The 23,419-nt window shown below is 37.0% G+C and overlaps 2 protein-coding genes across 3 annotated transcripts; one reads left to right on the forward strand and one right to left on the reverse strand.

Annotated features, from left to right (window-relative positions):
* Nucleotides 1-4,535: 4,535 nt before the first annotated feature.
* LOC134796402 (proteasome activator complex subunit 3) lies at nucleotides 4,536-16,220 on the forward strand. 2 transcript variants are annotated; one of them, XM_063768602.1, is made up of 6 exons: nucleotides 4,536-4,704; nucleotides 5,014-5,145; nucleotides 9,803-10,021; nucleotides 10,503-10,718; nucleotides 12,592-13,479; nucleotides 13,781-16,220. In XM_063768602.1, the coding sequence occupies exons 1-5, from the start codon at nucleotides 4,684-4,686 to the stop codon at nucleotides 12,733-12,735; spliced, it is 732 nt and encodes a 243-aa protein (XP_063624672.1). In that variant the 5' UTR covers nucleotides 4,536-4,683; the 3' UTR covers nucleotides 12,736-13,479; nucleotides 13,781-16,220. The 2 variants fall into 2 exon arrangements, with proteins under 2 accessions (XP_063624672.1, XP_063624671.1); XM_063768601.1 differs by having other exon boundaries at nucleotides 4,537-4,704; nucleotides 5,008-5,145.
* A 2,575-nt stretch (nucleotides 16,221-18,795) lies between these two features.
* On the reverse strand, nucleotides 18,796-20,702 carry LOC134796529 (uncharacterized). Its single transcript, XM_063768714.1, has one exon. The coding sequence runs from the start codon at nucleotides 20,683-20,685 to the stop codon at nucleotides 18,796-18,798; it is 1,890 nt and encodes a 629-aa protein (XP_063624784.1). The 5' UTR covers nucleotides 20,686-20,702.
* Between the last annotated feature and the right edge of the window lie 2,717 nt (nucleotides 20,703-23,419).

The raw sequence follows: 23,419 nt of genomic DNA on the forward strand, positions 1-23,419 counted from the left end.
CTAACTAGAGGGATTTCGTTGCTCTATACATTGCATACCTATTGACGTGGCTAGCTCTTAGACCATAAGTTGTTTCAGTACGAAATATGTGGCAATTGATACGCTCGAGAAAATCACAAAAAAGGAAGTTTATGGCGAAATTTCCATTAGATGAAGACCGGTAAGTATTGCTTTAGATACTTTTAGCCTTATTTTGGTGTAGCAGGCTATAAAGACATCGAAAATTAGATATTTCATATCCACTTTCATTGTGAACTAGTGATGTACTACAAGTATCGATACGAAGTATCGATATCGACTGCAGCCTAATTTTTTATCAATGTAAACAAAATAAAATGAGTGAATTTCCTGGTATACAACATGACTATAATTATTTCTCCGAATATTTTTAGTGAAAAATTATTTATCATCTGTGCATTAATGGAATGGACATTATATTATATATTTTTGGAATCTAGTAATAGGGGATATTACTGCAATGTTCTGCCGCCAGAGTGCAGTACTATCAACTCCAGTAAATTTATAGACTAACTTATACATACTCTGCCTTAAACTGTTTTTTACCAAGTTTTCACAGACAATAAATTATTATGACATTGATGCATCAAGGCGGTTTGTTAACAAGGTCCTAAGTACTGGTAAACGCGAAAATCGAAGTTTAGTTATCCGCCTTTTTATCGCTCGAATATGCAAGAGTGATAGAGAGGATAACGAAGTTTCGGTTTTCTTGTTTCGCGGTAGACCCCCAGATTGTGACAGATAGTGGTAGTGGCGCTACCTACGCAGAGTTTTGCGTGATATTCTCTATTATTTAATATTTTAACCTAAAATATAAGAAAGAGTATGTATATCTGTTTTAATTATTAAATGTTTTCAAATGCAGGCAGTGGCGCAAATAAGTTGTAAAGGAAGACTTAATTTTATTATTCAAGAATTATATATAGAAAAAAAAAATCATTTAATCAGTTGAACACACATTTTCCTCTGTTACCTGTGGACCGTCGGACCGTCGGGATGTATTTGAAATTAATTATATTAAATTATTAATAAAAACATTTTACATATTTTAATTTTAACAAATAAAAATCGTGTTCACATTTAAGCCCAACCATGTATTAGTCCACTAAAAGTCCACACTATATATAACATACGACTTAAATGTGGACTCGATTCTAACCTGATTTCTAGTACGAAATTAGTTGTCAGGGGCCCATGTTTCAACCCTCCCCAATTTATCGATATCGATAAAATACGTAAGCGTGTGGCATACTACACTATTTAAGTCTGTTATGTTGGTACTATTGTTCTTTGACAGTTCTTTGTCATACATGTTGGTAATGATTGGAACACCAAACATAGACACAGACTAATCAAATCGCTAGTATGGAAGTCCCGTCTCTTAAAACGTAGTGATTATATTCTCTTTGGTCAGGAGTGTCTCCCCACTGACGTAACGTCAAAATAGCCATGTCAGATAAACGTCAGTCCATACATGTGGTTGACCATTGGCCGCCTATTTTCGACAGAGGGGAACGCCTATTAATGACCACTCCGACCGGCACTGAAGATTTTTGACAAACCATTAGGCCCCGTTCGCACGGCAGCTTTTTCAACGCGCGTTAAAAAAGCGTTTGAATGACACAAATGGATAACCATGTATGTATTCACACGAAGGCGGTTTTTAAGCGCGGCGCTTTTTTATCGAGCACTGTTCGATTTTCGGCGTTGAGCGTTGGCGTCAAATTGAATAGACCATACGGAAATCCGTGTATCTGTTCTCACAAGCGTTGAAAAAGCGCCGGCGCTGCTGTCAGTTGGCTGTCAAGTGTCAATTTTTGGTGTCAATCGTCAAGATTATTAATAGTTTCACCTTAAAAATGTCAACTTATGCTTACAAATTCCTGAAATATTCAAGCTATATTCAAATAATACGTCGTAATAGCAAATAAAGTATGGCTTTGCTGAGACGCGTACGTGGCAGTACGACTCACAAGTGATTTTTAAGCGTTCATATGAACACAAATATTGGAAACGGTAAAAAAGCGCCAACGTCGGGTTTTAACGCAACGCTTTTTAAGCTGTCGTGCGAATGGGGCCGAGATGGGTAACTCAGGCGTGATAGATAAAAAAGATATATATCTTTCTCGTTTCATGAATCACTCTTCTTGTCTTTACGAATCCGAATGTATCAGTATATCCGTACCGCTCACTCCCTCGGCAACGATTTACTAAAGCGAAAGCGATGACTCGGTCGCGCGTCGACCGAAGTAAAGCCAAGCGCGCACCACGACTTTTTGTCGCGCGATAATTTAGTCGCAGAAATGTAACGTATGTGTTTATATGGCAGTGCGCGCATATGCGACAAAAAAATCGCAGCGATTTTAAAATTGTGATTTGTCACATTTTTCCGCGACTGCTCGCGACGCGATTGTCGCAAAGTGAATTGCGGCATACGGAGTTGTATGGCCCCGCGCGCACTGCGATAATAAAATCGCACCCGGACCTCAGTCGGCATATCGCTCTCCAAGCGTCAACATGTCGGAACCTGCTGCTGAAGACGCTAGATGTTGACCATTTAATTATGGAAATAGAAGGAGATCACCTTTGTGGTATAAATACTCAAAGTCATACAGCGATCACATATTAAAGACAACGTTTCATGACAAACGACTGGTACGAAATCCATGTTGAGAATGAACAAACCGCGACTTTTTCATCGCAGTGCGCGCAGTGAATTTTCTGCGATATATTACAGCGCGATTCTAAAATCGTGTCGCAAAAACTAAAATCGTGGTGCGCGCTTAGGCCCCATTCGCACGACAGCTTAAAAAGTGTTGCGTTAAAACCCGACGTTGGCGCTTTTTTACCGTTTCCAATATTTGTGTTCATATGAACGCTTTAAAATCACTTGTGAGTCGTAATGCCACGTACGCATCTCAGCAAAGCCATACTTTATTTGCTATTACGACGTATTATTTGAATATAGCTTGAATATTTCAGGAATTTGTAAGCATAAGTTGACATTTTTAAGGTGAAACTAATAATAATCTTGACGATTGACACCAAAAATTGACACTTGACAGCCAACTGACAGCAGCGCCGGCGCTTTTTTAACGCTTGTGAGAACAGATACACGGAGTTCCGTATGCTCTATTCAATTTGACGCCAACGCTCAACGCCGAAAATCGAACAGTGCTCGATAAAAAAGCGCCGCGCTTAAAAACCGCCTTCGTGTGAATACATACATGGTTATCCATTGGTGTCATTCAAACGCTTTTTAACGCGCGTTGAAAAAGCTGCCGTGCGAACGGGGCCTAGGCTAACACGAACGAGCGACAGCGGTCGTTCAGTTCAGGCGGATCCGGACGCGTCATTCGCTATTCCGCGGGAACGAGAAGTAGATACTATAGTATAGTATTTCTCGCTCGCGCAGGATGCAATGCATATCCTAATTTAGGATTGTGCATATGCAATGATGAGTTATTAATTCGGTTAATGAGTTAAATTGCATTGCATTTAATAAAATGTAAACAAAAAGCAATAAGGTATTTTATTACGCAAATATATTCTTGCGCATGACAATGCGAACCAAATCAAGCTTCCTTGTGAATGTACCAATCTATATCCATCATGATACAAAATGAAAATGTCGCCACGTTATAATAACAATTCTGTCTCTCTCTCATTCATAAGATGACGCAAAGTCAGTAAGTGTTGATACAGTTACGAGCGGGATAACTGATACACACGGATATAAAGATATAAAAGAGTGATACATATCCCAGTGGTAAAAAGATATATATCAATCTTTTCCCTCTACTGACACATTTCGCCCATCTCTAAACCATATTGGAACCATATTTAGCTATTGTAAAGGTTGATATAACTTTGCTACAAACAAACGGGACGAGCGACATGCTAGGGTATGTGTAACCTGTACACTGACTGCAGCCATGTTTGTATAAGCTGGTCAAGCAGATCTTGTCAGTAATAAAAGGCGCGAAATTCAAATTTTCTATGGGATGATATCCCTTCACGCCTACATTTTTCAAATTTGCCGCCTTTTTCTACTGACAAGATCTGCTTGACCAGCTTATAATCTTTCATGTGAAAGAAAGGGACAAACTCCGTTTAAGTCATCTCTCACTCTCACTTGCATAAGTGCACCGTCTTGTTAAAACGTCTTTGTTTGAGACATGTTAATTTTAATATGGCAACACTTGCCTGTATGTTCGAGATAATTTTAAAAACGTTCAAATTATTTTCTGTTTTCAGTTGCATTGGTTGCGTTCATAGAAAAGTATATTTTTGTTAATTTGTACGAAGAGTTTTAACCATGTTTTAACGGCAATGTCACAAAAGTCATGGATGGCACAAAAAATAAAAAAAATATAAGAATATAATTTGTATTAGCGTCTGCCCATTTCACCATCCTTTAATTTCCATATAATGTCTTCACGTAATGATGTGGAACTCGGAAGGCTCTTAGATTCGGTAGGATGCATAATTATAATTGATTAGGAGCTATTATCATTGAACGCAGCTAAAACCAAACCAAATTCAATTCATGGTTTGTAGTGACGAATTGTTGAATTAGCTATTATATTTAGTGGAATTCAACGCCTTTAGATACAATAAGTGAATCGAATAAGTTGTATTCTAGTAATTAATATCGATAGAATAATGACGGACGTTGCGAAAAAGGTAAACTGTTCCACTTAGCAGCGTTATTTGTTTGACACGAGTTAGGGACAATGAAGTGTGCGTGACCTTACACTTTCCGAGTAAAGTACGTCTAAATATAACCGTAGTGTGATTTCGTGCCACCTGTGGCTAAATAACAAAGTTTAGAGTATCCCTAAAGCTATTTCTTGTATGTTAGGACAGTAGTATGGTGTGTATGGAAGTCAACATAACCTCTTTTGTCGGCCATCGAAGTTGTTTCGATGCGCGTGTCGAGTAGGCCGCCTGCACTTAATCTCTTTACTTCTACTTGCAATGTTTCAGGTGCAGGAGTACAAAGATTCTCTCAAGCAGAAGGCCGAGCATTTAATAATAAAAGGCTTCCCCGAGAAGATAGTGAAGTTGAATGAACTTCTGGAAACGTCAAATTTCCAAAATCGAGATTTCGCTGATGTTCATCAGGTATGTGTATAAAATTGTATTACCCTTAGGGTTACATATCAGAATACCGAAAATCGATTTACCTAATGTTGAACCTATGCTCGAAATACCTAAAACCGATTTACCTAATACACGAAATACCTAAAGCTAATATACACGTCTAATACACGAAACACCTAATGTTGATATACCTAATGCACGAATTACCTATTAAGGGGCCATCCATTAATTACGTCACACGAATTTCTAGGTTTTTTGACCCCTCCCCCCCTCCTTGTCACACTTGGTCACTTTTGGTAAACCCCTCCCCCCTAGTGTGACGTCACATTTCTTCAACGAAATCGGCAATTATTTATTTAATATTTTATGAAAATATTTTTGACAAAAGAAATATTAGTAATTTTATAACCCAACATTGATTAAGAAATAAAATTAAACTAATTAAAACGATTATCGTTTCAACAACTTGTTATTTAACTGTATAGCGAATAAAATAATTTAAGGTGGTTCGCCTAGGTTACTCAAAACTTAACTCTCGCTAGATGGCACCACTTTTGCAAAATTTCAGGTTTTATTTTTTTGTGAAATGGTCATGGTATTTGTATACTTAAAAGTATGTTTCGCGCACTCTTTAAATAAATATTGAACTATTAAAATAAACATTGAATACTTCATTGTGCAAAAACCACCTTTTTAATTCGACGGAGTGTTGCTGTCACGCTTTTTCCTACTATTACTCACACATGCAAACAGTGTTTCCGTGATCCTTGTAATAGACAATTTCACACAACGTAAGTATGTTGCAATAGCGTAACGGTATGTTCGTGGAAATACGTGCAAGAGGATTGGGGTTCAAGACTGGTGCGAGTAGGTAATTTCTTTTTGTTTATTTTAGTCTTTTTGTGTTATCTTACCTTTAAACAAGCAATTATTATATATATATTTTTATTTATATATTTGGATGATATCAGAAACGGCTCTAACGATTTCAATGAAATTTGCTATAAGGGGTTGGATCTCTTAGCTAGGTCTGATCTGTGAGAAAACGCGCATTTTTGAGTTTTTATATGTTTTCTAAGCTTTGGTCGGTCTCCCAGATATTCAATCTCTTCTTCCTCGCGTGGGGTCCGCTTGGCATCTAATCCCAGAATTGGCATGGGCACTAGTTTTTACGAAAGCGACTGCCCTGACCTTCCAACCCAGAGAGTTAACTTATTGGGATTAGTCCAGTTTCCTCACATTGTTTTCTTTCACCGAAAAATAGGTATCGGTATATAAATAGGTTTCGGTATATAAATAGGTTTCGGTAAATAGGTAACAAATGATATTTCGTACCAAATATCATTGGTACGAGCTGGGGTTAGAACCCGCGACCTCCGGATTGCAAGTCGCACGCGCTTTCCGCTAGGCCACCACCGCTCCCCCAGATATTCAGTATTAGTTGGTATTAGGGTATGTGCGGAAAGAGAAGAGTCGTAGAATGTATGGGCTCCCCTACATTTCAAGACTCTTCTCTTTCCGCACAGACTCTATCAATAAATTACTTTATCAACGTTTTCAAAAAAAATATTCAATACCTGATTTTCACAGCTTTTAGGGTTCCGTACCCAAAGGGTAAAACGGGACCCTATTACTAAGACTCCGCTGTCCGTCCGTCCGTCCGTCTGTATGTCACCAGGCTGTATCTCACGAACCGTGATAGCTAGACAGTTGAAATTTTCACAGATGATGTATTTCTGTTGCCGCTATAACAACAAATATTAGGTCATTACCTATGAAATTGGCGTTTTGTTCGGAGAATTTCAACAAAACACGAATTTCCATACAATTAATTTTGCGGATATTTTTTTGATGGCTAATTCAAACCAAACAAAATTTTTCCAGTAATTTTTGACACCTTTAAGGTATGTTTTCAATATCTCCATTTCTTGAAAATTGGTACCATTAGAAAAATATAAGTAATTTTAATACTCGAACCGACAGCACATGAAAAGACCTATTTTCAAGGCTTAATTCTGAACACTTAACAATAAAAAATAACAATTAATTGTATGTAAAATCGTTGTTTATTGAGTGCACTGTAGTTTTATTGTAATTGTGTATGTACTTTTGTAAAAAAAAAAAACTAGGATCAGACTTATATCTATGAACAAAAACGCCAATTTCATAGGTAAGGACCTAATACTAAAAACAGAATAAAATAAAGATTTAAGTGGGGCTCCCATACAACAAACGTGATTTTTGACCGAAGTTAAGCAACGTCGGGCGGGGTCAGTACTTGGATGGGTGACCCTTTTTTATAGATAATGGTACGGAACCCTTCGTTTGCGAGTCCGACTCGCACTTGGCCGGTTTTACCTAAAATAAAATGAAAACATTTATTTAAGTATTTTTTTTATTTTGAATTCAAGTACAAGTACATTTTTTTCATATTTGTTATCCGTAGTAGTCCCTGTACCTGAAAGAAATATAATATCATGAATCATGATAGGAAAAAATCTCTGATGTAATAGGAAGAAAGATGATGCAACAATATGGATTCTAATAATGTTATAATCGAGTTATAATTTACTTACCTGGTAGTAACTGTAAAAAAAAAAAAAAAAAAAAAAAAAAAAAAAAAATATTTTCAACCACAGGAAATATTATACATTTCTTTTTTATTGCAGTGAGGATGTCCTGATTGTAAAAATCAAAGAGATTAGGTAGAGTACAATTTCTAATTATCTTTGTAAAAAATAAACAAATACGCGTAGTCATTCGCTTTTTGAAAATAAGAAAAAATAAATAAACATATAAAAAAAAACAATACGAAATTTAGGTGTAAAAAAATTACAAAAAGTTATATCCCAGCATACAATGCTGGGGATCGAACCGGGAACTTTCCGATTGAAAGCAAAAAAGCGACTGTTTGCAAAACACGCCATGATAGTTCTTAGCTAAGCTGACGAATTTCGGGTACTTATTCTCGCTTCAGTCAATTAAGTACCTGTCAACAAAATTGCACTAAACATGACGGCACTCCAAATTCGCGCCGTGGTCAGCCCGGCAACGTCGGAAATAGTATGGCAACGTCGCAAATGTATCTGTACACGACATTTGTGACACACACATACGTAAAATTGATGAAAATTTAACTATGATTATTGCATGATTTCTGTATGAAACATTGTTTTCCTATTAATTTCGCGCAAATGAATATTCGAAAGTAGATAAATGCGGAAATATTTATGTACTAATAGTGTGTAGTGACTTAATGCAATGCGATTGAATTTTGTATGAAAATCGAACCACCTTAAATAAATTTTGGGTTACTGATGAAGTTAAAAGTGACGTCACAAAGTTTGTGACTCCCCCCTCCCCCTTGTCACAATATGTCACATTTTCTTGACCCCCTCCCTCCCCCTAAACGTGTGATGTAATTAATGGATGACCCCTTAAAGCTGATATACCTATTGCACGAAATGTCTAAGGCTGACATACCTAATGCACGAATAACCTAGTCAGTATAGCTAATGAATTAATGATCAAATTACCTAAAGTTAATATACCTAGTGGATTTGTAAATACCATTTGTTAATAAAACAAATATAATTTATGTCAAACAAGTGCTATTGTAATGTGCTTCTTTGCTATACTAAATAAATAAACCTATTACAACATTTACGACATGCTTACACAGTTTAATTATTTTTTTATGATAAGAACTAATCATAATAGTACATTTCGATGCTAGTGCGGAAGGTATGTCATTACTTCACGAGTACCGAGATATCTTGCCACGAGCCGCAGGCGAGTGGGAAGACTCGGGACGAGTGAAGAATGACATTTCCGCACGTGTATCGAACGACGTTTTTTAATACAGTTGCGAAAAAATAAGTAAAACATTGTTAATCGTACACTAAACAAAAGTGGTAACAGTGACAGCTCGCTTAGACGTCGTCTTTAAGTATATTATATCTATGGGCGTTTGGCAGCTATTCCGTTCCATTCAGACAACTTATTAAGAACGGAATTTTCAATATTCAATATTAAAAAATAAACGTGTTATAATGATGAAGAGGTAAGTATTAAAATATGAAATATGTATATTTTTCATATTCTTACATTAACAGTAGGTTTTTATGCTGATTACGACGTTTAAAGGAAACTAATATTAACACTCATCAATAAGTAGTCGTGAATTGGAACAAGTATAAATTTAAAAAAATTGGAAAAGTAAAAAGCACTAGTTCGAGATAACCAACTTTCCGCACGCTAAACAGCTACGTAATGTAGCACTTTTTGAGCAACTGTATTAAAAAAAAAATTATAAACTGTAAGCAAGTTGATACGTAATGCAAAGGATTTTTTCAGTGGGGCATGAGCAAAATGTGGTTAAATCTCAAAAAAAAGTATCGTAACTTCGCTGCTGACTTTAAAATAAGTAAATATAATAAATCATCTACATACCAATATAATTCCTTTTAAGTTTTACAATAAAAAATTGAGTTTTTTTTTTTAAACAGCTTCCAAATCAGTGTTCTAAAAGTTGATTCACCCATATTGCGAAACTGTGTGATTGCTTGTATTATTGAATATAAAAAAAATATTCTTCATGGTTTATAATATTATAATGACATTTTAGCTTTGAAATATACTATTAGATAAAATTTCTAACACCAACTCATCTTTCCAGGACCTAAACATTCCAGTACCCCCGCCAGCCGCCTCCCAAACTGAACCACAAGCCAAGAGACCCAGGGTGGACTCCTCAGAGACATCCAGTCACTCGAGCTTCGACGGGACTAGAGTATATGCGCTGCCAAATGGCTCTGTTCCATGTAACAAGCCTCTCAGCGACCTCATACATCTTGTTAAACCACACATTCGGGAGCTTGTTGAAGACTCCAATTTGGTAAGTGAAAATACTACTGTTGTATCTAACTTTCTCCAGTGGTGGATTTGCCCTAAGGCTCAGTAGGCCCGGGCCTAGGGCGGCCAGACATTAGGGGCGGCAGTCTATATGGTGAGTGCTGAGAAAAAGGGCTGCTGGTGTTTACTACAGGGCTAGGGCCTAGGGCGGTCAACTTTAGGCTTTAACTTTAGGCATTAGGCTTAAAGTCATTATTAGAAGCATGTGAAATCTTACTGCTCCATAACTTTGAGGCAGAGATGTGCATTATTCGAATACATTTTTATCGGAATAATCATTCGAATAAACAATAATTCACGATATTTTTATTCACGAATGATTTATCCGCGAATAAATCATTCGACCGCTTTTCAAATGACGAATAATTTAATCGTTATTTCATTCGAATAAATCCTCGAAAAATATTTAAGTTTTTTGGCTTATTCCATTCAACTGCATTCATGTTAATTTTTTCCTTTTCCAGTTGAAAATGTGGATCTCGTTCATGATCCCAAAGATCGAAGACGGCAACAACTTCGGCGTGTCAATACAAGAGGACACGTTAGCGGAGATACAGTCGGTCGAGTCCGAGGCCGCGGCTTTCTTCGACCAGATCTCGCGGTACTTCATCTCGAGGGCGAAGATTGTCTCCAAAGTGGCCAAGTATCCACATATTGATGATTATAGAAGAGCTGTTAGAGTGAGTAGTTTTGTACAATATTGTTATTATATTTAATACAAGAGGCACGTTAGCGGAGATATCCAGTCGGTCGAATCCAAGGCCGCGGCATTTTGGGACCAGATCTTGCGGTACTTCATCTCCAGGGCGAAGGTCTCCAAATTGGCGAAGTATCCACATATTGATGAGTACAAAAGAGCTGTTAGAGTGAGTAGATTGTTTTGTTCCATTCTCCTTAAGTCAAATCGCAAGACCCTATGGCTATGAACCCTATGCGTTCAATGTTTATGACGGGATTCATATAATTTTGCGTTGGATATTAATTCAATTGCATGTCAGACTAATTGTAGACAATTTGTGATTCATGTTAGTTGGTCAAGGGTGACTTTACTAATGAATTGTATCTCATTGCAATATCACAAAAGTCGAAAGTGAAGCTTATTGAATTGATATAAAACCTTTCTTTCTCTCCATGATATTGTTTGTCATAAAATTCATGGAACTCATAAAATTTTGTGCCCCCAAAGGGCGATTGTGCACTACAATGAATTTTACTGTCCGGTAGTCCGAGTTTTTACGGTCCGATATGGCACGCCATTAAATGTATATAGTAGCTTGTGCACTAGACGTAATTTTACCGTCCGACATTTTGCTTTTCCCCATTCCGGACAGTTTTTTTCCGGTCCGAGATGACGGCTATGAAAAACGTGTTTATGCTTGTGCACTGCGTCTGGAATTAGTATTATTCATGACTTGGCCGGGGCGGGGGCGGGCTAGGGGGGGTGTGTGTTTCATGCCACTGCGCCGCACCTGCGAGTAAAAAAACGGACAAGTCCACAAGCCAATCATCCGTTTTTTTCATGTCACTGCGCCGCACCTGCAAGTAAAAAGACGGACAAGTGCATAAGCCAATCATCCGTTTATTTCACGCCATATCGGACCATGAAAACTCGGACTGCCGGACAGTAAAATTCATTGTAGTGCACAATCGCCCAAATAGTTGTGTGTAAGATCATTCTGTAATTGTAGAAAAGTGATTATAATCCCGCCTGGCGACTATGGGAGCCATTCGTTTCTCTACAGTTGATATAATTATACAGTAGGCGTTCGGTATTCCGGCAGTTCCATGAATTCGGAATAGGGGGAAAATCCCAGGTGCCAAATTACCGAGCGTCTACTAACAATTAACAATTTAAAAGCCTCCTGCGAAATTTCCGGACCAATACGACCTTCAAGAAATCTTAAAAGCCTACAACGCAATTACCCTCTCTCTTACTCTGGTGTTGCGGGTTTCCATGGGGGACGGTAATCGCTTATCATCAGGCGATTCGTCTGCTCGTTTGCCTCCTATATCATAAAAAATAAGAATATCAAAAGAAAAAATCTACAGTGTGGAAAGATTTTCTAAAACTCGCTTGCCTCCCCCGGGACTCGAACCGACTAAAAATTCAAAAAAATAAAAACTCGCAATTTTATTCTAGTAGTCGATACAGTTAATGTTAATGATAACATTTCTCCAAGAAACATTAGGTCTTACACTCGTCTGTCGTACAAAATATCATAAAATCTAATATTTAGTACTCAAGATTTTTTTAAACAAGCCAAATTGAAGAAAAAAAGGAAAAATACTTTGAATGCAGTTTTGTTTCTTTTTAAAAATAAAGGAATGTCTCCTTTAAGTAAAATGAGCCAGCTTAAGGATTTAAGGTAGTTTCCCTCCAGGGCCCGACTTATCTTTCCACCTTGTATACTCCACTAAGCGCCACTTGCACCATTCCACTAACCCGGAGATGGTTCAACCGGTAAACCCCGGGTTAGTGGGATGGTGCAAGTGGCGCTAAGTCATAACTCTGGCAATCGCAAAGAAAATTTTAGAAGGAAACCCTTATTTCAGGAACTGGACGAGAAGGAGTACCTGTCCCTGTGGCTGGTGATGTGCGAGATCCGCAACCGCTACTGCTCGCTGCACGACATCGTCATCAAGAACCTCGAGAAAATCAAGAAACCCCGCTCGTCTAACGCCGAGAGCCTGTACTAAACATAAATAGGCGCACACGTTTTGTATGACGTTTTTTGAACGGTTATTGAGCGTGTAATGTTTCCTATAGTAAGATATTTTGCAACTCCAAATAATGTCATGAGAGAGAAACATAGTTTATTTTGCTATATGGGTTTCTCTGGCCCCAATATTTTACTTACTCCATCTAACCTTATGCAACATGTTTTTGTACAAAACAGAGCACTCCTTCATGTCATTTTGTCTCACTCAGTGAGCAAAATCGCATTTCGTTGTCTGTTTTTAAGCAGCAAAGTAGTGTTCGAGCTGCTTAGGTGAAAAATAATTTGTCTATGTCCACTACTAGTCCATTCTAATATTATATATTGGAAATCTAAGAATAAGAAAATCAACTAAATGTCAAGTCAAATTTAAATGTAAGTACCTTATTTGCATAATAAAGGCAATGCATTACTTTTCTATAGTGAGAGACGCAACATGAATGTTTGGGCTAATAATGCAACGTGAATTACATCAGTAGTCATATTTGCAAGAATCATATTGTAGGAAACATTACACGATTATGTAAAAAAAGGGTTAGATAAAACCATTTAGTCACATAATGTAATGATGCAAGATTTTCAATATAATATCAAGCCGTCTTATTTTTTATTCACTGATTTGCCTTTCAGTACAAATTGACATTATTTTTACCGCTCAAAACAATAATTATACTTACTTAATTTTACTATAATTATACAGTAAAATTCTGGACCCTTTCGTCAAGTAACTGTTCCAAAATTATTGCAAACTGTTACCTCTACAATGATTTTGTAAGGGTTGTTGACCCACGGGGTGTAGAAATTTACTATCTCTTTGTATGTCTGCTGGCTGTATCTCTTGAACTATAGACAGTTTAAATTTTAGAAAAAAGGGTTCCTAGACATGAATTCAACAGTTTTTGTGTTGTATGAATTTCCATATTAATGAAACCCCTTAATTGTCCAACGTGGCTCTACAAAACAATAATTATACTTACTTAACTTGACTACAATTACACAGTAAAATTCTACACCCCTTCGGTAAGTGATTCTTACAAAATTATTGCAAAAAGTTACCTTTGCAATAATTTTATTATTACAAAGTGTTACCTTTACAATGATTTTGTAAGGGTTGCTCACCCAAGGGGTGTAGAATTTTACTATCTCTGTCTGCTGGCTGTATCTCTTGAATTTAACACAGTTGAAATTTTAAGTGAAAAAAAGGGTCCCTAGATATGAATTTGAGGATTTTTTGTGTTGAATGATTTTATGGAACCCTCAATTATATGTGATACAAACACTTGGCTGGTTATTATATTTTGGAACGAAACAATTTTAAATTGTGTTAAAAATACCCATTCATTTAATAAAGAGTGGACGCGTAGCACGAGAAATTTGGTACATTGACCCGCCTGTACCTATCTCTATTGCACGCGCATAATTATATTGCTGCCCGCGCGCACAGTGTCATTGAACCAGGTATGTTGCGGATGCAGATTTTTTGACATCCGCGGATGCGGATAATAAAGGCTCACATCCGCGGATGCGGATGTCAAGATTAGATACTTAAAAACACGTCAAATATTACATTTTAGTAGTTTTTGATCAAAAAAGCGAAACTTTAGTATTTGAGCAAGAATATAGGTGCGTTTTATTTATTAAACAGTAACTTGGCCGACTTTTCTGGATCTAGACGATTTCGTTATAGGTAATGATGAAATTACCTAGCACTTACGCCGCCGCTAAGACGTTCCTGTACCGACTTGTACGTCATCCGCATCCGCATTAAGCTCCGCATCGATTTTATGCGGATGCGGATGCGAATTTTGGAAATAATGCGAAAGTTCCGCGGTTGCGGATGCGGATGCGAATATTCGCAACATCCCTGCATTGAACCCCGTCATCATCGGCGAGACAGCAATATAATTACTCGCGTGCGATAAGATACGAACAGGCGGAGCAATGTACGAAATTCCTTGTGCTATGCGTCCTTTCTTTAGCAATAGATTAATGACATCAGTAGACTTATCTATATAATTTCTTAAGTACGCCAATAGTCAGACTAACTGCAACTACTTTAAACCGACAGAGTATGGAGGCACCTCTACGAGTATAACACAACAGTCAAATTGCCATGAAAATTTGTGACACTCCTCACTTTGCCTCTATAAAATCGGTGCAGAGTTTGCTTAGACGGACTAAGTATTTCAATTAATGTAATTTTACTATGTATATATTAAGATTCTACCAGAGTGAATAAAAAACTAGATGCTTGTGGTACAGTAGTAAAATTGGACAGATTGTCTGTATTAATCCTAGTATTTCTGATGTCTCGTACCTATATAGGTATGATCGCTATAGGCCTATTCAATACATGTACCAGTGACGCTTTAACCTCTAAACCTCTCTAAATCTTAAGTAAGTAGCATATTATAAAAACTTGAATAACTACGTATGTTATTTTGAGGGGTCTCTATTGTTTCCCAAATAGTTTTAAGTCATAATGTATTGTTTGTCCGAATTTTCGTTGGTCATAATTGGTTTTTTCTCAGAAACGAGTAACTTTTCAGGATTAACATAAAACAAACCTAACCTAACCTATCTATAGAATAACCTTACGAAAGTCCTGAAAAGTTAACGGTTTCAGTTTTATGACTAACGATAATATGACAAACAAAACATAAGTTAAAACTTTATGGGAAACAAAGGGAACCCTATTTTCATATCTATTTTGGGAAAGTGCGTTTAATATTTGGAATTACTAAAGATTTTATTTTGATCTGCAGAGAAAAATGTCTAAAGGTAAAACCTGTGCATGATATTTTAATTAAAATGTATAGCCTGACCAGGAATATAATTAAAATCACGCGCCATGTTGCGGAATTTCACTGGAACTATTTTTTACTTACTAGGTATACTGAACTGTTACCCTATACATGAGAATAACAGCGCCCTCTTGGCAATGATCAATTGATCATATATTACTAGTCAGGCATTAAACGCCATCGTCGACAAGGAAATACCGATTTACGAAGTTTTCCATTAGGCATTTTTCACGGAGGATTTTTTTTTCGAAAATATAAACCTCACGCTGTAGTTTGTCTGTCTTTAGGATTTTCATTAATAAACGTTTTTTTTTAACTGCCTACCTATTTCGTACGTAGTTATTTATATTTTCCAAATTTTGCTACATAAGAGTAAAATGCATCTTCACAAGCCTCCATACCATACATTCGACCCATCACCTATTCTGTAAGTTGAAACGTACCATCGACATCAAATATGTATACATTTTTCGCCTAATACCAACGATATAAAGCTCAAAATTGTATGCATATTTTTGAGATCATTTTCCATTTTCATTTGAAGTGCCTGTGTTATTAAAGGATTGTAGAGATCCGAGCACTGACGTGATATGTCGAGCCGATAGTCTCATTAATTTAAATATGTACCCAATACCAATAAATATACATTTCTAAATATGTATCTGTGTTTGTTAATTTGTGGACCTTATCATCATTGATTACTTTTCTATAAAATACAGTATTCTTTTATTAATAGTTACACCTAAAAGGGCAACACTAGTGTTGCTAATTTATGTCTGTAACTATATTTGTTTTTAGAGAGGGACTCTAAAAAGGACTAAATTGCCAGCCAAAAAGCCACCTTCATTTTTGAATTTATTGCTTCATCAATGTTTGATTTATAAGCAATCATGCTTATATATTTTGTAATAAATAAGGAAAGGGGCATGGTATTCATATATTCAATAGACCTACTCATTCATGGTACACCATAAATTAACAGATTTTTATTTAAAAATCGTAAGCTCGGAGTAATTAACAATGGAGCCAAAGAGAATATAATCACTACGTTTTAAGAGACGGGAGTTCCATATATTTGTGCGAAAAAATGAAAAGTACGAGAGTATAGTCCTAATACTACCAATATAAGGAAATTGAGTGTTACCATCACTAAACGTCACTGACACATGACAGGTATCAACGACAGTGATGTGAAAATTCGATAATAGTGATGCCAGTAATTTAAAATGCTTGTTATCGATATCGATGAAATTATTGCACGGACGCGTAGCCTTGGTTGGTTCAGGATTTCAGGTTTTAGGAGTTTGATAAAAAAGCGAGAGCTGAGAAATACCTTAAAAATCTGACTTCGTTTACATTATACATTACATTACTTTATACCGTACTCGATAAATAAAATATATACAACTCAGTAAAACAGACACGATTACATGTACCTTGAGCTCTCGCTTATTTATCCACATTTATGAAATAATAGAACACTTTTTCTCTAATACTTTCATCTTTAATCGTTTACAATGACAATTTTTTCCAAAAATAATAGTTATAGATGTAAAAAAAAACATTCAATTTGATAATTACCCGGATACAAATAAAAAGGGGTTACTATAACAATTTAAACTAATGCAAAACTCTGTTCAGTTTCCTGATGCTCAAAAGGACGTTTATTTACGTTTACAATAATTACAAACTTCATCCACGGACCTTTTAACTTTCAGGTTTCTTAAGAAATATCATTAATTTTTGGCACACGACTTTTTTTAGTCAGAGTCTCACCAATGTTCTCAGATATTTGCTTGACTCCACTACATGAGCCCTGTTTTTGGTGCCTAGTTAATTGTATTTTATAATGGAACATTTTGCCTTCGTATGTGAGGTAATATGAATTCCCAATTAACAGGAACAAATCTTACTTCATAATTATCGCCACCTCATCTTTCTTGAATACTTAGGATTACTCAGTTACTTTACTTGGTGTGTCTGCTCTACTACTACTACTTGCTACTGCTCACCATCTGGCGGGTCGTATGCTTGTTTGCCACCGACTTCGTAAAAGTACACTATTTATTTATTATGCAATTTTTTCATATACCCATTATGAATATGAATAAAATTTTAATTCTGATTTTAATGTTTGTGTTGTTAGTTCTAGATACTTTTCTCTTGTTCCATTTATTTATTTTTCTTGTTAGGCTAGGTCATTTATAACATGAATATAAAAGTAAAATATAAAAACACAAAAAAAAAACAAAAAATAAGTATAAACACATTATAAAAAACCTAACCTAGGGTGCCGCCAGCAGCGGGGCAAGGCCCAAGCTGCCGGTGGTCAGGGCCGCAGAGAGAGGAACCGGCGGACTATCCGCGCCGTGTCCAAGATCACCGCCTTCTGCATCTGACCCTTGATCCAACCACCTAGCGAGAGTCTCTCAAGATGTTGGTCGAGACTCTTCGCTATTACACCGTTCACTGAAACGACTATCGGGACAATGATCGTCGAATCAACATCCCACATAGCGGTTATCTCGTGAGCCAAGTCTAGGTACTTACTGGACTTGTCCTTCTCGGCTTTCACGAGATTCTCATCATGTTTATTATTATACTAGCTGGTCTTCGCGTGGAATATGATCCGTGCCGTTTTCTCAGTTACCTACTTATCTAAACTCTAAAAACTAACCCCAGCAACACTCTACGCACTCGGAAACTGCTTATGTTAAATCTTTCAGCAACTTCTTACTGCCATAGTCTTGTTTGCAGCAGTGCCACCTCTAGAGCTGCTCCTTCTGGCCTGATATCCATGTTCAAGGGTTTTTTCTTGCTGTAACGGTTCATTAGTAACCTCAGTGACCTCTGGAGAGCGAATAAACCATAACTAACATTTACCCTCCATTTTATACCCGTCCCGCATTGCACAACAACGGACCGATTAAAATTGGATCTCGGCCCTTTTTTAAACAAAACGCTTATGTTCGGCGATGGTTGCTTTTACGGACAATGACGATTTATCATCTTAAAGTTCATTAATTGCGCTTTTAAATGATACCAATATTGATAGGGTACAATGCATTAGATAAGAGCTATATTTGCTTGAAACAAATTTTTCGCGAGGTGCGATTTTTTTGACGCCGAGTGTATAATTCAAAATAAACCCCTTATAAACCGCAAACAATTTGAATGAATGACATAAATTAACACCTGACTTTTAGCTTGTTTTTAAATTTTTGGTTAGCCAGACTTTACTTCGATATACCCTGTTGTTGACCTTTTTTTACAGTGTCTGCTAAAGGGTCTTCTAATTCCGCGAACATTCTATTTTTAATACGGCATTCGTTTCTGATTAATAAGAGGCTTAGTCGCCTCAGCAGTCGGTCAGTCATTGTTGCTTGATGGTCTCCACACATCCACGATAAATTAGTACCGCAAATCATGACAGTAATTGCATATTTGCATATGTCTCTAACATGCAATCGTGTCGCCACTTCCGACTCAAATATTTTTGTTGCATTATCAATTGCCTCGCAAAGTTGTAAAGTGGGGTATGTTAGAGAAGTTTCATCGTTCCACCACTCTCTAAACGCTATATAATTGTATATAGAATTTGGTTTTGGAAAAGACACTTTCATCGACTTTATACATTTTTGACAGGTAACATCTTTCAAGAGGACCTTGGCCAGATAACCACTCACATAAACAGTCGGCTGCTTATCGAATCCCTTGAACATTTCCTCCATTTCTTCCATTTCGTGCTCAAAATTTTGTTCCTCAGGAATGTGCAAGACATATGGAATGCTTTCATTCAAATTTTGAAGGTGGTGATCAGATAATAAGTCTACCGATGTAGACTCTTTTTGGTCATGTTTTTTTGCAAAAACAATATCGTGAAAATCGAATAAAATCTCGTTCTCGTCTTTTTCACAGTTCGATCCTCTACTAGTAGGTGTACTAAGGCGGGTGAGTATTGCAGATTTTAATGCCGCAGTAAAATGGTGACACGTCGGGTTATTGTTGGTCGGGCTGTGTTGTCGTATAATGCCGAATAAATTTTCCAATGAGTCTTGATTGCATTGCCGCAAATTCAAATATTTAAAATTTTTGGACTCTACATATTTCCATATGTCTTGCAAGGAGGATATAGTTGTGATGTATCCATTTACACATCGGACATTCCTTAGCCTAAGTTGGCTGTTGGATTTGAGGAAATGGAGAGTCTTTAATTTTTTTTTATATTTTATCCAACATTCATGATGGTAACTGTTTTTTGTAACGTTTTGTCGTATTCCTTTTTTAATATCTTTGTGAGATGATGGCCCATTAGTGCAGTCAAATAACCTGTCTAAATCTTCAACTATATGCGCCGTTTCTAAAATTTCTTTGTTTTTTTCTTTATTTTCAGCGCTTTCAGCTAGTAACTTTAATATTGCAGCAGTTGTGTTACTTAATATTTGGGCAGCTAGCTTGACTTTCATTTTCGTCCTATATTTGGGGCTCACATGTGCTTTTGTGATCTTCGTGAAGTGAAGCGTACTTTGATTTTTTTCCTGCAATTCTACCAAATGAGTCCATTTCGCTGTTTTATTGTCCATTTTTAACAAGCCACCTTCGAGAAAATTATTTCGTAATGACTTAAATAGATGAGGCACGTCATATACAATAAACACTTTTTCATCGTCTAACATAAAATAATTAGATTCTGCAGGTTCACCGCTGAGGTTTTTGAGCAAATTCATCGCACCCACATTTGTGGGTCCCTGGTCGCATACTGTCGCTATCACCTTGTAACCAGCCTCATGTACAGCTCGAATTGCAGTCTTTATAATACTGACTAATGTTTGAGTAGAAATCGTTCCCTTGACGAAATAGTGAGCAATGGGTTGCTTAATTTTTTTATGAAGACCTTGAAGCATCAAAACCAGGGCATGATTTGCAATTTTTTCAGATCGATCCCCTTGACCGCCCAGATCTTCATAGCCATCGACTTCGTCTGTAGCACTGTTATAAATAAGTCTTTTTTTCAAGGCTATTTCGTCAAATAAAAGAACACATATTTTATTTTGGGCTGACAGGGTTTCTGCTTTTTTTTTTAAATGTGCCATAACAGAAATATCGATGCCAGGTGCCATTTTCATGTTTTCTAAAACAGTTTGCAATGTCCTAACACTTGGCATCGGTAGAAGTTGGCTAAGATATCTATAAGCCTTGGGCGATTTCTTATATATGGCAAGAGCTACACTTATACACTTTTATTTAACTTGGTCCAGCGTTGACCTTTTGGTTTGCGATTTTGATTTTTGACTGAAGATTGAAGAATGCTTTTTAATACGGGTAATGTGGTCGTAATTTTTTCTATTTGACGAATTTTTTTATTCAGATTCTTTATTTCATTTTTGCTTTTCTTTAATTTTTTCAGTAGCTTGATTTTTCGAGGCGTCATTAGGTTCACAGATCCCGTTTCCGTAGAAGATTCTGTAACAACCGAAATTGTGTTATGTATGTTCACTCATTATAATAAGTTACAATATGTATTAAGGTTCATAGTGTCATAACTTACTTGGGTTACACGGCTTTTTCCTTTTAGGACTAATCTTATTAGGATCTGAAACATACATAAGAAATGTTATATATAGGTGGAAATCGGCCTGTTTTGAAAAAAAGTCTTCTAAATACCTAAAACTGGTATGGATTTGAAAGAATATTAAACCTACTATAATTGGTTTTCAATAACTGTAGTCATAACTTTAGTCATTTTCAAAATACATAATTCAAAACATGATTTTTTACACATCGTTTTTACCACACGATTTTTTTTTTAGCTCGGTAGCAGTAGAAGAGTCGTGGTTACATGCATAAATTCAATTTCAACCCACTCTTTTGCTGTTCGGCGTTAGGTCTTATGCGAGGCCTTCTGCCTTACAGCAAAGTTGATCTTCTGCCCAGTGCCGGATTAACCAATAAGCAAAACAAGCACGTGCTTAGTATCGATATCGGTATTTGTAACGGCTGAAAAATGCAAATTCCGAAAAATGCACAAAAACTATATTATTTGTATTTAAAAAACGGAAAGTAGGTACACATATAAAAAAAATGAGCGCAAGAGACGTGCGGTTGGCGCAGAATCTAATTCGGAAACAACTCGGGTTTGTTCGGAAATGCATAGGTGCATCCCCCGGCTCCCCGCACCCACCTATCTCAGCTATTACACATTCATTGACGCTGTTAATGAGATAGTATTTGCATCGCGAACATACCCCCCCCCCCCCCCCCTAGTGCTGCTCTAGCAGCACTCATCCCCTATCGGAAGGTGAGCGACGTGTGTGGCAGATCTGGTAAGTATTCCCGTTCTGGTTTTAATCCTCACCATACGGATCCGCCCGTCTCTTCCAGGTATAACTTCTTGTATTATTCCCCTTGGCCACACATTGCGAGGCCCGTCTGGCTCTACAATAAGCACGAGGTCTCCAACTTGCAATGGCCTCTGCTCTGCTTGCCATTTCTTTCGCGACACCAGTTCAGGCAGAACCTCCCTCACCCAACGCTTCCAGTATTGGTCAGCAAGGAGCTGAGCTATGAATGAAATGAATGAATGAAATGAAAATCTTTATTTCAGGCAACTAGGGGCCCATACATAAATACCTTAAAAGTAGCATACATATTATAAAAATATGTATATTTTAAAACTAAACACTACAAATCACATTATGGCTGCGATGCATTACGCAACCCCGCATTTCTGCTCTCTCCATGGTAACATCTTTCTCAATGGTATGTTTTCTACATTTTTTTACAAAGGTAAGTACCATATTAGACCTAAGTAGGCGCAAACACGAAGAAAACCTTGTTGGGTTCGGCACAGGTAAGTCAAGTTCATTATTTTGTATCATAATTACGAATTCTAAATCATCTATTTTTTATTTCAGGGTTCAGTACATCGGTTGGCCAGTCACACTCATCACGTTGGAGAAAGTTAGGTCCATGAAGCCATTCGTTTTCCAAAATGCGGCAGTCATAGTTTATTCGCGTGCCCAAGTCCGCTATGTTTAATATTGTAGGCACGTACCTCCATTCACTAATGAGCGTCATATCGTCAATCTCGCCTAATCGATGTGCTATGTACGGTTTATAGGCACGCGCGGCATTCCTTATCCAATGCAATGCAGAGTACAACTTGAATCACTCCAGAAGGTTCGTCGCTCGGCCTTTATCTTATGTTCTTTTGTTATCGTATCTGCTAAGCGAGCAGATAATACAGCAGCTTGTAATTCCGCCCTAGGAATCGATAAGGTTTTATTAGGCACCAGCATCACACGACTTCTGCTAGTTATAAATTCAATATATATATATATGTATGTACTTATTTATTGGCACGACTTTTATTAACACAACACTTTCGGAGGTACAGTCAACATGAGTAACGACTTGAGTTTCCGTATTTTCAGTCTCGGGCGGCTCCTCTACGACGGGGTTGCTGCTTGATGTCCCACGATTATTCGGAACGAGATGCAATAAGCGGTGATGCGCTTCGTGCATTTATCAATATCGCATACTGGCGCCGGGCACAGCTGTTTATCGTGATGACGTAATAGGCACTTGTAACATAGTCCAGACCGTTTCACATAGCTCCAGCGATCTTTTTTTAATGATTTTTTAAATTTCTTACACTCTGTGAGATTGTGATCAGATCCGTGACAATAACGACACTTAGTATAATTTTGTTCACTTTGTAGTAGTATAGTTTTAGTGGTGATATTATTGTCCGTGTATTTACGTTTAAAATTGTCCTTTGGAGCATTAATTAACGTAACACTGCACTTTGATATTTTAATAGCTTCTTCGTTGAGAAAATCCGATAGTTGATCGAGTCTA

This window comes from Cydia splendana, chromosome 13, assembly GCF_910591565.1.
Source record: "Cydia splendana chromosome 13, ilCydSple1.2, whole genome shotgun sequence".
Taxonomy (NCBI): domain Eukaryota; kingdom Metazoa; phylum Arthropoda; class Insecta; order Lepidoptera; family Tortricidae; genus Cydia; species Cydia splendana.

What these genes read in the sequence shown, in the direction of transcription:
- LOC134796402 (XM_063768601.1), top strand. Translation starts at nt 4,684, where the DNA reads ATGACGGACGTTGCGAAAAAG. An exon ending in ATTTCGCTGATGTTCATCAG is followed by an intron (nt 5,146 to 9,802) that starts GTATGTGTATAA and finishes TCATCTTTCCAG; the next exon opens with GACCTAAACATTCCAGTACC. An exon ending in TTGTTGAAGACTCCAATTTG is followed by an intron (nt 10,022 to 10,502) that starts GTAAGTGAAAAT and finishes TTCCTTTTCCAG; the next exon opens with TTGAAAATGTGGATCTCGTT.
- LOC134796529 (XM_063768714.1), bottom strand. Translation starts at nt 20,685, where the DNA reads ATGAAAATGGCACCTGGCATCGATATTTCTGTTATGGCACATTTAAAA.